This window comes from Misgurnus anguillicaudatus, chromosome 4 (genome assembly GCF_027580225.2).
Source record: "Misgurnus anguillicaudatus chromosome 4, ASM2758022v2, whole genome shotgun sequence".
NCBI classification, from domain to species: domain Eukaryota; kingdom Metazoa; phylum Chordata; class Actinopteri; order Cypriniformes; family Cobitidae; genus Misgurnus; species Misgurnus anguillicaudatus.
The window spans coordinates 18,417,045-18,433,363 of record NC_073340.2 but is presented as its reverse complement, the minus strand read 5'-3'; the positions used below and the strand labels follow the sequence as shown (position 1 = coordinate 18,433,363).

At 35.9% G+C, this 16,319-nt stretch overlaps 3 protein-coding genes across 5 annotated transcripts in view; 1 reads left to right on the top strand and 2 right to left on the bottom strand.

The window, feature by feature from the left end:
* Window positions 1-68: 68 nt before the first annotated feature.
* Window positions 69-9,675, bottom strand: stx4 (syntaxin 4). Its single transcript, XM_055175270.2, has 11 exons — window positions 9,393-9,675; window positions 8,398-8,505; window positions 7,984-8,083; window positions 6,556-6,630; window positions 6,383-6,453; window positions 6,183-6,291; window positions 5,972-6,045; window positions 4,483-4,620; window positions 4,256-4,366; window positions 4,073-4,151; window positions 69-926 (listed from the first exon to the last, which is right to left on the bottom strand). Exons 1-10 carry the CDS (start codon window positions 9,420-9,422, stop codon window positions 4,074-4,076), a joined length of 894 nt encoding a protein of 297 aa, XP_055031245.2. The 5' UTR covers window positions 9,423-9,675; the 3' UTR covers window positions 69-926; window position 4,073.
* Window positions 9,676-10,005: 330 nt separating this feature from the next.
* LOC129420370 (tubby-related protein 3) overlaps window positions 10,006-16,319 on the bottom strand; it is a 14,802-nt gene continuing 8,488 nt past the window's right edge. The window contains exons 1-13 of one of the 2 annotated variants that reach the window (XM_055175254.2): window positions 14,187-14,263; window positions 14,044-14,087; window positions 13,288-13,444; window positions 12,927-13,166; window positions 12,735-12,848; window positions 12,431-12,568; window positions 11,735-11,907; window positions 11,494-11,652; window positions 11,297-11,409; window positions 11,091-11,205; window positions 10,899-10,997; window positions 10,524-10,695; window positions 10,006-10,370 (exon numbers count right to left, since the gene is read on the bottom strand). In XM_055175254.2, the coding sequence (XP_055031229.2) occupies window positions 10,237-10,370; window positions 10,524-10,695; window positions 10,899-10,997; window positions 11,091-11,205; window positions 11,297-11,409; window positions 11,494-11,652; window positions 11,735-11,907; window positions 12,431-12,568; window positions 12,735-12,848; window positions 12,927-13,166; window positions 13,288-13,444; window positions 14,044-14,085 (1,656 nt within the window). In that variant the 5' untranslated portion in view covers window positions 14,086-14,087; window positions 14,187-14,263 and the 3' untranslated portion in view covers window positions 10,006-10,236. Of the gene's footprint in view, window positions 10,371-10,523; window positions 10,696-10,898; window positions 10,998-11,090; window positions 11,206-11,296; window positions 11,410-11,493; window positions 11,653-11,734; window positions 11,908-12,430; window positions 12,569-12,734; window positions 12,849-12,926; window positions 13,167-13,287; window positions 13,445-14,043; window positions 14,127-14,186; window positions 14,264-16,319 lie in introns of those variants that run through there. The other variant, XM_055175253.2, reaches the window with a different exon arrangement.
* Window positions 14,709-16,319, top strand: part of snx11 (sorting nexin 11) — an 8,575-nt gene continuing 6,964 nt past the window's right edge. The window contains exons 1-3 of one of the 2 annotated variants that reach the window (XM_055175252.2): window positions 14,709-14,993; window positions 15,490-15,541; window positions 15,906-15,992. In XM_055175252.2, the coding sequence (XP_055031227.2) occupies window positions 15,521-15,541; window positions 15,906-15,992 (108 nt within the window). In that variant the 5' untranslated portion in view covers window positions 14,709-14,993; window positions 15,490-15,520. Of the gene's footprint in view, window positions 14,994-15,041; window positions 15,410-15,489; window positions 15,542-15,905; window positions 15,993-16,319 lie in introns of those variants that run through there. The other variant, XM_055175251.2, reaches the window with a different exon arrangement.

Sequence of the window (16,319 nt, the reverse complement as noted above, 5' to 3'; positions counted from 1 at the left end):
ATATATTGCATTAGTGTCAAAATAAAAACAATAAATGCTCAAAACGTTAAAAAACACTACAAATCAAACCGGCATAAAATTTACTTTATTTAAAAATTATATTTTACATTAAAGTGAAAAGATATTATGTGGCAGCATGTCCATAGGCTATTTCAAGAAACGAGATTCACTCCACTTCCAGTGATCTTACCCATCATAGTGGACAATAAAGTTGCCAAATAAAATTACTTCTCAAAAATAGGCACCAAGGTTAAGGCAATAGACTATACATAATTTCATAAAAACTGCATGTCTTAAATGGGACAGAGCACATATTAGTTAAAATACACATGTGTTATTGTGTGAACAGAAACAGTTGTATTTTCAGATACTAAAATTGAAAGCAGAGTATAAAATGAGTGTTTTTATATACACAGAGTTTAACGTAACTTTATGTTAGAAATGGCATCACAAACTGATAAGTCAAAACAAATAAAACAAAGACATCATCTAAACGTCAGGACACAGACAAACAGCCCAATCACTTAGTGTTTTTGAGCATTGTCTTTCAAACAAATTGTTATATATTAAGAATTTTGTTTTATTACAGATTTCCCTGACTTTTCTCTGCACACTATGTTTCAGTTTCTGCAAGTGAGATCCATCAATTCAGTCCTCACAATAATCAGTTAATTAATAAAAAGAAATGTGTTAACATGACCATGTAACCTTTTATGTCCAGGTAAAGCAGCAGATACAGATTCATGAATACACGTTTTAACTTTCCTGGACAAATCTGCTAAAACAACCGCGGAACGCTTTAATGGTCAAGCACTTGTAGCCACCAGAAGGGATGGGATTTGAACGGTGGTCATGTGTGCGCGTCGGCCAAGCTGGTAGGAAAAAGACTTGGAACTTCAGGAAGACAAATGTCAGTGCCTGGCAGGCTAAAAGAATATTAGAGAAAAATATGTGAAGAAAACAAACATATTTGTAAGTACGAAACAACAATTTAGTGAATCTGAAATCAACATTTCTTCTGTGCTTAGAGAACAATAGGACATCAGAACTGTCACACATTAATAAAATGTCCAGGGGCCTCATTTATAAAGTGTGGGTACGCACGAAACGGGGCTTTAACATGCGAACGCCACTTCCCACGCAAACGTTGTGATTTATTAAAAAACCTTGATGGGAGAATGTGCGCACCTGTAAGCAAACTCTGACCCATGTGTACACACATTCTGAAGACAATTAAGGGAATTTGGTGACAGATGGTGAGATAGTGAATTGAAATCAGTTTGAAGAAAGTAAATATGACAAGAACGATGATAAGTATTAATGCCACACACATTTAATTTCACTCCATATCATATGTTAGATCCACGTTATCATGATGATAAAATCCAGCAGTGTTATTTGTGCTTGTAGTCTACTGAGTGATAATTGTTTCATGTACATATTGTACAATCCGCTATTAATAAATATTCAATCAGTGCTGTCTCACCATCACATTTTCACTATAGTAGCGTGTGATGGCCCGACTGCATGAAATACAGAATAGCATCAAATATGCATCCATTAGATAACTGCAGAACAGTGTAAACAACCAAATATTTTCCTTAATAATTATGCCTTTTTATCAACAAATGTCAAAGTGTGAAAATACAGCCTCTGTTATTGTTATAATAGTCCAAATTATAACAAAACCGACATAAAGAAACATGTGTTCGCCTATTACACTAAAATAAATATTTACTCACACGTGCAAGTCTGTTAGGTCAAAGGAAATGACTATTTATGTTTTTAAATTAAAATTATTAATTTGTATACGTTTGCTCTTTGTAGAGCAGAGGAGAATGCTCGTGCTGCTGGAGAAGAGCGCATATATTTCAGACGTGCGCACTGAAGGGGCAGAAAACACATTTTGTTTTAGTGATACCTCTCATTTATGCTGTGATTTTGGCAAGGTGTACGGTATAATTGCTGTAAAAATATATAAATGCTGTGGTGACCACCGTGTGTAATGCTGCGCAATTGCAATGCTGGAGCATTACGACAATGGCTTGCTTTATTGGCCGGGAGCATTTAGCTTAAGCTGGGTACACACAAAAGATAATCTGACTGATTTTGGGCCGATTTCCCCCCTTCCGCCAATCCTAGCTATGTCCCGATTATCTTAATGGTTCTACAGATTATTTGATCAGATTTTCCTATTTCCTGGTGTGATGTAGGGGTCTCCAACCCTGCTCCTGGGTTAATGGCGCAGTCATGGCGCAGCACAAAGTTCATGCAAAGTGAACTTGTACAGACCATGTTCCCGCTGATGTAAAAAATCTTTTGGTGTGTACCCAGCATTACGAAAGAACAATTGGATGGCAGCTTTATTAAAATGCAGGCAGCATTCTGAGGTGATTAGCATTGACTATTTATGGTTAAAAATGGGTGTGTACAGTGCGGGATATGAGGCAGATTCACATACACACACTTGCAGATGATCTGTGATTTATAAAAGGAACATTGCTTGCTAGTGTGCGTACGCAGGGTTTTATAAATCTAAATATTTTTTGTCTTTTGTGCGTACATAGACTTTTACGGCGTTTTCACACTGACACCGTTTAGGTTGGCCCAAATGAGCTTTAGGTCAGAGTACGTTTCATTTGGGTTGGTGTGAACACAACAGCAACACTCTGGTGCGCACTAAACGGCCCCTCAGAGACCGCTCTAAACAGGTGGCCTAAAGGGGGTCGCACACTGGACGAGAAGCGTCGCGCCATGAATCTAATGGTGCATTCCCACGCCATTCACGCGTAGGTGGATGCTTCAACATTTGAGTTCATTCACTTATTTTGCGCCTGAAATTCTAGTAATTCGAGGCATTCACGCGGAAATTCGGGTCATGGGAGGGGCTTCTGCAACTCCGCCACTCCGCTCGCTTCCTGTAATCACGTCACTAAAACAGCAATGTCCTGTTTAGTTAACGCGGCGCGGAAATCCGGGATTTTTTAACCCACGCGTTTCCTGCTGCAACGCTCAATTCGCTCGGAACGCGCCATCCGCGCCACACTTACTGCATGTACCGCGCCACAGGATGCCTAATTGCGTCTTTGCATTAACTTAACATGTAAATCACTCGCGCTTGCTGCGTCTACCGCATCTGGTGTAAACCCTGCATAAAAACAGAACACATTCATTTCTATGAATGTACGCACACCGGCAGTGCCTGATGGTGGCTGTCGGCTGTGACTCTGGACGCTGCTCAAATCCCTGTTGCGCCATAGAGCGCCACTCACATAGTTTAACATTAAATAACATTGCGTTTCGAGTACGGTAAAACAACATGTGAGAACAAGAACCGCACTAACTGAAAAATTATACAAATGTAATCTGGTGCGCTCCGAGGCCGCACCACGGTGTGCACCAAAATGTGTGAAAACATCCTCAGTAAGGATCCTAAGCACAGTTTTATAAATGAGGCCCCAGATGTGGAGCAAAACTGACTCACATTGAATAAATCTTCAATATTTCTTTTAAAGGTCCCGTTCTTCCTGATCCAATTTTTCAAACTTTAGTTAGTGTGTAATGTTGCTGTAAGAGCATAAATAATACCTGTACAATGATAAAGCTCAAAGTTCACTGCCAGGCGATATATTTTCTTTAACAGAAGTCCCCTTTCAAAGCCTACAGCGAACGGCCGGTTTGGAATTCCCAGTTGAATGACGTTTTTGACTAAACTCCGCCCACAGAAATACATCAGTCACCAGCTTTTGCTCAAACGGCTCTGCTAAGTTAACTTGCTGTTGAATCACAACACACTAAACAAACTACACAATCAAAACTTGTTACGTATTTCTAAAGGAGGGATTTCATAAAACAAGGAAGACATCAGCCCATTTTAGGAGAGTGCTATAGAGATAACTTGATGTAAATTGTGTGAAAAATACTGCTTTTTTTACACGTGAAACATGAACACATCTTATATTGCGCACTGTAAACACAATCAAAGCTTCAAAAACACAGAAAGAACGGGAACTTTAATATTCTTAAACTGGTTTGTTTTCCATTTTCAATAAGTATGCTGGATGGGACTCACCTCAGCTTAAACTGATAGCCAAAATAATGGCTATTATAACAAGTAAAATAGCAACGCATGCTGCAATCCATAACTTTTTCTGAGAAAAGAAAGAGATAACAATAATTTATTATAATTAATTTATAACTATTACCTGTTTTGATGACAGTCAAAAATAGTATTAATGTACTGAAGTCGACTTACCCTTCGCACTTTTTTTGAAGTTTCTACAGCTGCAGTTGTGTCTGCAACGGCCTTTTCCACATAATTATGGGAAGCCTTAATGTTCTCCTCAATCCGGTCTATCATTTCACCCTAAAAAAAAAAAAAGGAAAATCACGAAATCACTTTCTGAGCACATTTACTAGACATGAATGTTCATTTAAAATAATTGGACTTTTGAGGGAGGCTTTCCTGTGTATTTGTCTCACCTGTGCTTGAACCTCCATCGCAAGATACTGAAACATTTCATGAAGCTCTTTGATGCTTCTCTCCAGTTTGATGATCTCGTCATGCCGTGACTCAATCTCATTTAGAGCCTGTTTGGTTGCTTTAGCATCATTCAAAATCTGCATGAACAATTCAATCGTGACAAGAAGTGTCATTTTATAGAGGTGTGGCTTTACTACACTTATCATTTTTAAACAATGTTTTTGTGGGGGAACATCAATTTTTCACATCTCACATGTGGGACACTATGGTGAAATTTTGGACATGCTTTATTTGCTAGTGACATAAATCTCATGCAAGTGCTGGGTTCTATAAATAAATGGCATGTTTCTATAAATAACGGCGGAGTATGAGCTGAAGGAAAAAATAATGACTGTAATGTAAACTTTAAAGAGGAAGTGGAAAACTATAAAGGAGGTTCTGAAAAACATTCATTTCTGTTCATGCTTTTAATGATGTTGACAACCCAGATTTTCTTTCCTTGGAATAGTTCAAAAAATTTACTTAAACCATAAACATCTTTCAAAACTGACCCTGCCTGTCAAAGTCTTTATTTTTATTTACTGTTTTCACCTATTCTCATAATTCAATTACGAGACTTTAGCCTTGATCTCACGGGCAGGCTCACAAACGTGACTTTTAATGTGTCTTCAGACTTCTAAAGGCTTAATTCGCCGATGTCGTCTATTAAACATTGTTTTTACATCTACACAAGAATTCAGTGTTTTTTGACACACAGATAGAGAAGGTTCAGGAAACAGGGTTTCCTGAAAAGAGATGTGGCCAAGAGTTTTACTCAAGGGCACAAAAGAAGAGGTCAGAGGAAGTGCCCTGAACACCATTATTCATAAATAATCCTATCGCTACACAAACAGTGCCCGACAGGTTCATCAACTTCATCAAAAACAAGAAATCATATCAGTTCAGATGGAACTGTCCATTAAAGTCTTACCAAACGAAACACTTCCATTCCAGAGAAAGCAATAAAGAAGACTTGAAATGTGACATCATCAGATGAAGATAGTAATTATTATAACAAAATACTACATTTTAAAATCTAAATTTTAAGGGTGCACAATATTCTTTGCTGAAGGCCTTGGGTTTCATTGCACACTTATGGATGACTGTCTGACAGCCTATGCAATATTACATCACAAAATGTGGGGACTTGGGTTGGCTTAGGGCAGTAGTTCTCAAATTGGGGGCAGTTTTATGACATTTTATAAAAATATTTTAATTACTATCAATTCTGTATAATTATACTTAAGAAAAATAAAAGTTAAGAGAGAACTGCGTTGTATAATTTAAATTTTAAGTTTAAGATAATTATGTCAAGAATTTTCTTTGGGGATACACAAAAAAATTGTCATTAGGAAATGACCATAAAATACAGAGTTCACCTTTAAAATAAAGTTCATTCAATAATCTGTTGAATAAGAAAATGCATTTACATTAAACAAAGCAACTTACGTTTTGTCTGAAAACATCTGTTTGCCCACTCTCGAGCATTGATTCCAGCTCCTCATCTGTCACATTGCTACCGACTGTAAATAGGAACCAGATTCACATTATTTATCTTCTATAAATAATGCATCAACTTTTAAAATTACTTCCAAAGGCCATGAATACATAATCAAGCTAGTGCTATTAACGGAGCAAAACATGAAAGAAAAAAACTCACTGATTTTGAGTTGTCTTTGTATCCTCTCCACATTTTTGTCTCTGTACTGGGCTTGAATTTTGTTACAGTGAACCATCAATTCAAGAAATTCTCGGGATAAAATACCATGCTTTAAAATAAGAACAAAGGGAGAAAGCAGCTTATTTAGAGTCAAATCAACACTGGTGGTTAAGTAAATGACATTATAAACAGTGACTAACCTGGACTCTCTGCATTCTCACATGTACTGGAATATATTTGTCATCACTTTCTGCTTTCTTTGGTTCGATGCCTGTGATGAAACAGATGATTTGGTTAACTTTCGACATCCAGTGGATCCAAGAGAAACACTACAATATCTTCTACTGTTGTTAATTAATTTAATCACTCTTACTTTTTAACTTCTTTTGGATCTGGTTGGCCATCCCTTTGATATCCTCCCTAAAAGACTGAAGTTCCTTTTTCATACCTATCGTTAAAGGTAAATTCATTTTCAATTAAAAGGTACAAAAATAACAAATAAAACAATTTCCCATTTAAAAAAAACCTTTGTTGAACATTATGTCCATTACATCCATTACAGTCTGGTTTGGCAGTCTTGACACTTTTTCCCGGAAGAAATTGCAGCGCATCATTAACAGAGCATCTAAAGTCATTGGCTCACCTCTACCATCCCTTGAATCACTCTACCACAAACGGACATTACGCAGGGCCTATAAAATAATCTCAGATAACACTCACCCTGCACACAACGCTTTTCAGCTATTGCCCTCAGGAAGGCGCTATAGGGTCACAGCATCCAGAACAACTCGATTTAAAAACAGCTTCATCCCAACAGCAATAAACATTCTTAACTCTGTACGCTGAGGACTGGATTAAATACGACTTCTTAAATACTCTGTGTTGTATATGAATGTATTAATGTGTTTTTCGTTATGTATGTTACTCTATATGTTTCATGTTTATTGTTTAACGTAATTGCTGGAACCTGTACCAAAGAAAAGATCTGTACTGTAAAACAAATTCCACCAACCTGGCTGTGTGGTCATTAAAATTGAATTGAATTGAATGTGGATAATATTTTTTTTATTTAGTTTCCTTGTAAATAAAATAAATAAATAAATAAATCACAAAAATCCCTTTTACTTGCTCTATGGAAATCAACTGATCCAGCAAAAGCACTGGGTCTCATCCACAGACGTTTTAACTTATAAATGATGATTCAGCAAAAACGTTCAAACTAAAATTTCTTCTAAATGTTTGCAAAAATGTAAGAACAACTTAGACCACACGTACGCAATAATCATGAACAAGGAAAAAGAACCATATAATATATATCTGTGTTATATATTTTTTCCTTATTGCGCACGTGTGTTCTTACGTTTTTGCATATATTTTTTTTCAAGTCTTTGTTAAATCATGATTTGTAAGTTAAAATGTCCGTACGCATGCTTAGTGAATGAGACCCATTGAGTTTTGTTTAGATGGACAATGAGGCAGGTTTATTACCACACGTGACCCTGAAGTATAAAGCGTAAGTTTTTTTTTTTTACTTTGTTGGAGACAGTCCTGTAGTCCGTCATTGTTTTGGTTTATATTCGCGCATGCCTATAGACTGAATTAACACATACACATTACATCACCGTTATCACAGATTCGCGTTCACACAGAGACAACAAGGTGTTGCTTTCAAAAACGTGCACTTTAAAACCAGTCTTCAACAGTTTGCCTTTTTAAAAAACAAAAGCGTGTAAACAAACATCCAAAAAAACCCTTCAACTTTCAGCTGAAACTGCCCCTTATACACAGGAGAGTAACTCACTGTCTTCTGGAAGTGGAACTCCTAATACTGTTTTTTGTTTGTTCTCCAATTCAGACACCTTCTTCTTAAAATTTTCAAGGCCTTCACGAATCTCCTGAACCTATTCAGAAGACAAAAGATATAATTGTGACAACCTAGTAGATCATGGAGAAAACCAAGTATTCCCAAACTATTTAGACTAATAAATTTGTTTAATTATGATGATGAGTTGAGTTTTGCATGTTCAATCAAAACTATCCATTCATAACATATTTTGTAAAAATGAACTTCTCTTGGTTCCCTATTAAATTTACCACATGCACAGTGCACACACTCTTCATGCCTAGAAACTGAAAGCAGCACTGTTATTAGAAAACATTTAAAACATTTCTTTTAAATGAGCTACAATGAAGAATGATCAAACTGTGGCCCGACCTTTGTAAAGAAGGCTTCATTTTCTTTTTCTTCTTTTCCTGAGGTCCCAGAGCCAGGCTTTGTAATAAGAGCTGTGCTTTCTTTATCTTCATCTGAGACATCTTCAGTCTAGTGAGAGTACAGAAGTAAATATTAAATCAATTATTTGTACAATTATAATTGAATTATAACACACTTATTTTTTATTAAGAATTTATTCATATAAGAACAAAGAACAGGGTAGTTATATCTTGTTGTGAGTGCAACAATTTCAACTTTGAACCTTAGGAAACAACTTATAGAAAATTTACCATGGTTCAGTTAAAGATAAAGTGTACTAACTATGTTTTTGGTGGATTATCATTTGTATTACTATAGTTTTAAAACAGACATCACAGATAAACTAGTTTTACAACAAACGCTACAGTAAAACTATGGTTACTGTAGTGAAACCATGGTTAATTTTCTTAAGGGATATGCATGTTATTTCACCAACAATTTTATTTAAACGAATCACATTTAAATGATGTCACGTTCTTGGAAAGATACACTACATCTGACTGCAAACACAGAAGTTTACACACTAAATAAGTTACAGTTCAAGAATAACGTCTGTTAAAACAACTGAAGGGCGTAACAGGTTTGTTCGACCTCATGAGGCGCTGCGCAGAACGATCGGCGTATGATATCGAGGTACCGCGAGACCTGTGTTTTCGAATCACTATCGCGGTACTTTGATGTCATAGGCAGTACAATCTGCGCAATCCCACACGAGGTCGAACACGCCTTTTGTATCGTTGCTAACAGTGCAGAGTGGTTGTTAGCTTTCAGTGGCAAATTAATGTATTCTGCAAACACTTAGCATCAACACACATACATTATCAGTAACAAAGCAGCAGAGTGCGACCTCATGAGGTTATGAAAAATATTCTTGATAGCGGTTATCCACGGTTTAGCCCGTTAGCTCGTTAGCTGGTTTCATGAATGCACTGCCCTACTTGTACATTTATACTCACATTGCCCAGTTCTTTGGTCCGGTCCCGCATTTTCGATATATGTCGTTAATCCTACTCAGATGAAAGTGGCTCAGTTCATCTGTTTGCGAACTCAAACGTCATAAATCAAAAACAGGGAGTTTCCATTCAATATCATTTCGCAGCAGATAACTTCTCCAAATAACTTTCAGAGCAGATTGATGTTGAGCTCAACCCGCTACTGTCTGGTGAAAATAAATTAGCACGTAAATAATATGGATCGACTGAATTTACGGGTCGTGTGCAAACAAGAAGTGTCGACTTTATCTGGCGCTGCGCAAACCGGTCGGGTTATGACATCACACTACCGCAACAGCCATTCACGAGCTGTGCTTTAGATACGCTCTCGCGGTACTCTGGTGTCATACGCCGATCGTTCTGCGCAGCGCCGCGCCACATGAAGTGGAACAATGCACGAGTTTGTCCCGTTCTTCTTCTATATTAGTTTGCCAAAGACGTCAATGGCCTTTACTGCCCCCTGCTGCAATGAAATGCTCCCTTTTACAGTGTGAAATATGGCCTTGTGCATCCATGTCTGTAGTATTTCCTTAAAGTATCAAATACATTTTTTAAACAACAGTTTTTAAAACAATGAGAAGAGAAAAAGTTTTATTAAATTGCATCAGCCAGACAGGTCATACAAATATAAACAGCATCAGCTTAATACACTACATTCATAATCAACTGATAGAACAAACCAACTATATACTTGTATATAACTGTATACTTTCAGATATTAAAAAAATGTCTAAAGAAAATTGTACATGACTGCAGAGTTTTTCCTTTTTTTAAAGCACATACAATACAAAAGAAATATGAATTAGGATCATTCACAAGCCAGTTTGCCATCAAAGGAGGACAAAGTGATAGCAAATGCCTGTAGTGCACACAATGGAAAGCTGTAATCCATTGAGAACACATCTTCTGCTACCCGCCCAAACTGCATCACAATATAGTCCACTAAAAACAGACATTAAGGTTTAGAAATAAATTTGGTCATCTATTATAATAAGAAAGCAACTACATAATTCAGAATGTATTTTACAAACATATATATGTAATACATACAAAAATATATATTTTCAAACAAAAATAGGATAACGATTCACTCACAGTTATCTGGATGAACAATTTGAAAGTTCTTCACAGACGCCTGTGTAACTCGGCCATGGAAGTTGAGAACATATGACTGAGTTTGTTCATTCCAGGTGGGTGATTTATTTACAAGCGTTACAAGATTTTCTTTATTACCATTATCAAATCGAGTGAGTAAAGACTCCAGCTCCTGGTACATGGAAGATGAAAATTCATCTATTGAGAATAACTTTTTATATAACCATGAATGACACAGATGAAAAAATGTTGAGACAAAAAGAAATTTTAGCATAAATTATACATCCAAAAATATAATGATGCTACAGATTGTTTTGTTCATGCAAACAACACTTGGGTTAACCAGTGGTTAAAAAGAATGAACAAAATACTCACAGTTTTTGGACGAATAACAACTCGCTCATCATTCTCATGCATACCAGGGATGATAACTGTCATCTTTCTGGGACCTTTGAAACCCAGCACATTTTTCTCCTTGGATAAAAAAATAATAAACAATATAAAGCTTTCTCCAATCAAAAAAACTATAGCATTATTTCTTATAAAATGGTGCTCGTCTTAACATACATAACATATTGCCGCTAACTCTTGTCGCAGGGTATCTGTTTCTTTTATGAATGGTTTTCTTTCTGGATTCTCTCCATTGTCGTACACCGTAAATTTTGTCCCCAAGACATTTGACCTAAAGAGATTAATAATACAATTACATCACCAAAATTATTGGAAGAGTAAAGATAAACAGCTGTTTTAAAAAGCATGGCAATGGCACTGACCTTAGTTTACCTATGTAGCTATTCGTATCTCTGGATAAATCTGTTGGATCGATTGATATTAAATAATTTGAAGTTTTGCATCTCTTTCTTTTCCTGCCCGCCATCAGAAAGACCTGGAGATAAAGGAGGTATTGCTTAAAACAATGTATTCAGGCATTTTTAAAAAACACTCCAAACATCTTTTCTCCCCCGCTTACCCTCTTCCCATCCTCCTTTTCCATGTGAAGGTAATATGTGGGGTACATTCCTTTCTCCACTCCTCTTCTATCTCTGGTTATCCTGCACTGAATGGTCACATCTCTTGGAGCTGGACGCATGGCAAACAGTTCCAAATCCTCCAAAGACATCAGAGATGACTGCACAATAAAGACATTATAACAAAAGATTTACAATGTAAATAATCAATACATTTAAACTCATATGAATCTAACGTCTCACCTTTCCCATGTCCACAGAATCACCGTCAGAAGATGATTCCTTATAATTCGAGTTTAACAAAGCAATGTTTTTTGCTCCTTTTTTTGACTTCTTTGGTGTTTTTTTAATCTTCCTCATCTCTTCTTCCTCATCATCCTTTTTTTCTTCATCACTGTCACTAAGGTCAAGTCCCACTACAGTGAAAGTAAAAATTTATATTCTTGCATCAATTAAGACACATCAAATAAATCAGAGGACTATTTAAAGGTGCAGTGTGTACATTTTTGCGGCATCTAGTGGTAAAGTTGCGAATTGCAACCAACGGCTCAGTCCACTGCTCACCCCTCACTTTTGAAACACATAAAGAGGCTACGGTAGCCGCCACCGGAAAAACATGTCATCGTTGGAGACAACTTAGTAAAAAAATGTTGTCCGTTAAGGGCTTCTGTAGAAACATGGCGTCACAAAATGGCGACTTCCATGTAAGGGGACCCTCAGTGTATGTATATAAAAACGTCTCATTCTAAGGTAATAAACACATAACGGTTCATTATAAAAAGGTCTTTATACACCCCTGAAAATATTGTTTTGAATATTATTTTGCATTTGTGTCAAGAGATCCTTTTAAAAATTACACACTGCACCTTTAACAAAAAGTCAGTTTATTGTTTATTTCACTGACACTGGTAATGTTTAGACATTGAATATTTAACTGACCTGCCATGCGTTCTTGTTCTTTCTTTGGTGTGGAAGGATTGGGGCTCTTCGACCTGTCTTTTCTTTCATCTTCACTCTCTGAATCAATTTTATTCCCTGTCTCTACATTGAACTCCACCACTGAATTGGCCTGAATTGCTGGAAAAGACCACGAGTGTACAATGTTTATACTTATATATCTGGAATGTCAGCAACGCCAATATCAACTTATTTCCTTTTTATGAATAGGCAGTGAACAGTGCTACAGGAAATGGCCTTTAACATTTGTCATGCTTAACAATGGAGACATCACCGGTACACTTACAAGATTCTTGCCCTGTCTTCACTTCTTCTGTAGATTTATTTATCTTGTCCTTCTTCTTAATAGATTTTTTTTCTTTATCTTCATTTTCCTTAGGTTCTCCTACAGTTTTTGGTACTTCAAAAGAATTCACAATTTAACAAAATGACAGAGCACACTACAGGAGATACAAAAATATAACAGAAAAACACTCACTTTTTGTTTGGCCCTTTTTAAGGCATTTTTTCTTTGTTTTTTTTACATCTGTTTGCCCCTCTGTGTCAAGAATGCATTCAGGGCTTGGCTGGGCGCTGATCTCTAGATCAAAATTTTTGGGCATGATCGGATGAGACAGATCTCCCTCCTCTGATGTCTCTGCTGTTTTGGATGAAATGTTCAATTCTCCCAAACAAATCTCCTCTACTGTGTTGTCATAAACCTGCTCAGGCTGTGCATCTGTTAACAAAAAGGCAGTGTTTTATTTACTGTAATAAAATAAGGTATATATGATATGCAATAATTGGATGATAAAATCTTCCTCTCTGAATCATTCTGGTTCCTAAAAGCGTTTACCAACCATTAAGGGAAGTGTTGCTTTGAGACTGGGTTATCAATAAAGCTGTGTCATCAGATTCAGCTTTCTGTCTGCGTGCCTTCGGATAATTGTCATGATTTGCTGTGACCATCAGGGCATCTCTCCTTCTTCTTTGTTGCTTCTTGATTAAAAGCGAACGCTATGAGAGGTGTTAATATGTCAAACATTCTGTTAAAAATAATAGAAAATCTACAAATAATGTTAATAACCAAACATTAGGAAATGGTAATAGGCTGAACATGTACTTTTATTTTAATGAGATTACTTTATGGACTTAAAACATGTACAATAGGGTCGTGTGGCGACAGTAAACATCAAAAGCTATTCTAAACCTAGAAATAAACAGACATATGTCATAGATTTGCCTAAGCCTATATTTTTGTGGACCAAAAGGCAATGCACAAGCAATTTATTGTTATGCTTATAATGTAATTTGTAATGAAAATATAATATAATATAATATAATATAATATAATATAATATAATATAATATAATATAATATATTAAATGCACAACAAATTTTATGATCAAGCTTTTAAAGATTTTTATTCTTGCACTTGTTTTAATTTAATGTTTGCAAGCATCTACTGTAATCTGTTTAAAGTACGGAAAATTACACTAGATTTAATTTTGACATTAATGTTAGAAGTGCAAAATAATGTGCAAAAGTATATATTACATGTCAGGTATTTGTAAGCAGTAGTATGTAAATAAATGCATAATGATTTATTCTTCACCTGACTGTCCAGTTTCTGCTGTCGTATCTCTGCTTCCTCCATTTCTTTTGTTGTTAAAGAATTGCTTTTAGGTTAGTCCAACACTTTTAAAAAGAAATAAATCTATGTTACAAAAACCCCTCAAAACACAGTGATGCGCTAACCAACCAGAATAAACTCTTAAATCAGCAATCAGGTGAAAAAGGTCTCTCTCTCTCTTTCTCTCTCTCTCACACCACCTGCATGAACAGACGCTAAAGAAGATTAAAGGGGATAAAGTTCTTACACACCACTCATGAGCAATGGACTCTCCATCATCACTAACATCAGAAGCTATATTATACCACAATGAAAACTACTGTAGTATAGTATTTACTATAGAAAAACTATAGTAAGATGCATGTTTTTAAATTTCACCATAGTACATTTTAACTAGTATTTACTACAGCTTATTACTTAACTAATAGTACATTATATTGTAGCATGCATTACAAAAGTATAATATAATTTATATTATATTTTATAGTGTGGTAACATTTACTACAGTTTATTGTAGTAAATACTACAGTATACTACTGCTAAGACATCAAAGTACCGCGAGAACGATTAGAGAGCACAGTATTAGCATTGCTCTCGCGATATTTTGATGTTATACGCCGATCGGTCTGCACAGCGTCTGATGAGTAATGAGATTTTTCATACCACCAGTACATTAGATGGCAGTATTTCATTTTATCTGCTTTATAGCCGAAAAAGAAGGAACTGGGCACCATCACTGGCTGATTTGAAAACACATTTTACGTGTTTATAATCATTTGGACCTATTTTTATTTGATCGCAAGACATTATGATAACTACATTTCCCCACCAGAGTGAATGAAAGCGTTTACGTTACTTTCTTACTACTTCTTTGTTTACGTTTGACGCTTGTTTTCATGTACTCGGAGAACAACCTGGAAAAAAATCGCACAGTAAGTCTTTCAAAGCCGTCTTATTTGTGTAAAATAAATCTTAAATCATTTATTATTAATAATAAATTATTCCTAATCGTGTCGAATTAGATTTACTAGACAGAATTGGCTGTACGTTGTGGTTTTTATTTTTGCTTTGTCTTTGATAATGTGTTGGCCACAAAATTGACCATTAATCGTGACTAATGGCATTTAAGAGGAAGGGGTGGGGCAGATGATTCGTGACAGGGGTTAAAGAGCAATTCACAAGATGCTGGGTTCCCTTTTAACCCTAGATACCTAAATCAACAATCAATGATGTTTTGGCGAGTAGACGGCAACATTGGGTCTGACGAATCTGTTGGTTTTTCCTTTTATGGATTTGTAAAAATATTTGCTTTCTTATGGAAAACAAAAGACAGGAAAGAAAAAATCATGTGAGTTTAAAAAGCCAAGCAAAAAGCCTTTGTTGTTGATGCATGTATTTTTATAATAGCTGACTCTTGTTTTTCCACAGATGTCCACTGTGCCGTGTTACCTCTAATAGGATGATCACAAGTCAAGAAGATGTAAGATATCTATTTTTCTCCTTTATGTTTCTTGTTTATATGTGTGATGTGCAGTGACATATTAGGTATTGCAATTGAACACCTAAACAAAAACAAAACATGAAGTCATTGCTTTATCTTTTAACAAGTAAACCACAGTTGGTTTACTCAAAATCTTGTGATTAGTTGCCGGATGATGTCAGCGCCCTTATGATCATAGTCTGATGATCATAGTAAAAGTCTTGTCAATCATCAACACAAAGACAGTGAAGACATTAGTCATTCAAATGTCAAGGCATAACACTTAATGTTTTGTTTGTGCTGCAAATGGATCTCGAGATTTCATCTGAAGGTTTGGTCTTAAAAATCTCTGATGCTGTTACAGGAATTCATAGCTGTGAGGGTTCAGAATCCTCGGGTTCAGAATGAAGGATCATGGAATTCGTATGTGGACTTCAAAATTTTCCTACATGTGAGTAATTTTGATTCAAGGATCTTTGATAATCGTTGGATATGTGACCTGAACTACTTTATAAACCTAAAAAAAATCCTTCTTTTAGGATATAAATGGTGTTTTTCCAGATAACAAGTAATTATTGTAACTGTATGTATATTGATTAAATCAATCTGAAAGCCATTGACTATATTATTTGTAAACTGAATTGCCAGTAAGGGACATTTAAGTGCAGAGGTTACTGTCTGCCACATAGAGAGAAATGTAATGAAAGTCATTGAAAAAATTCTTGTGTGTGTGTGTGTGTGTGTGTGTGTGTGATTTTGAATATACAATGCATTCAGA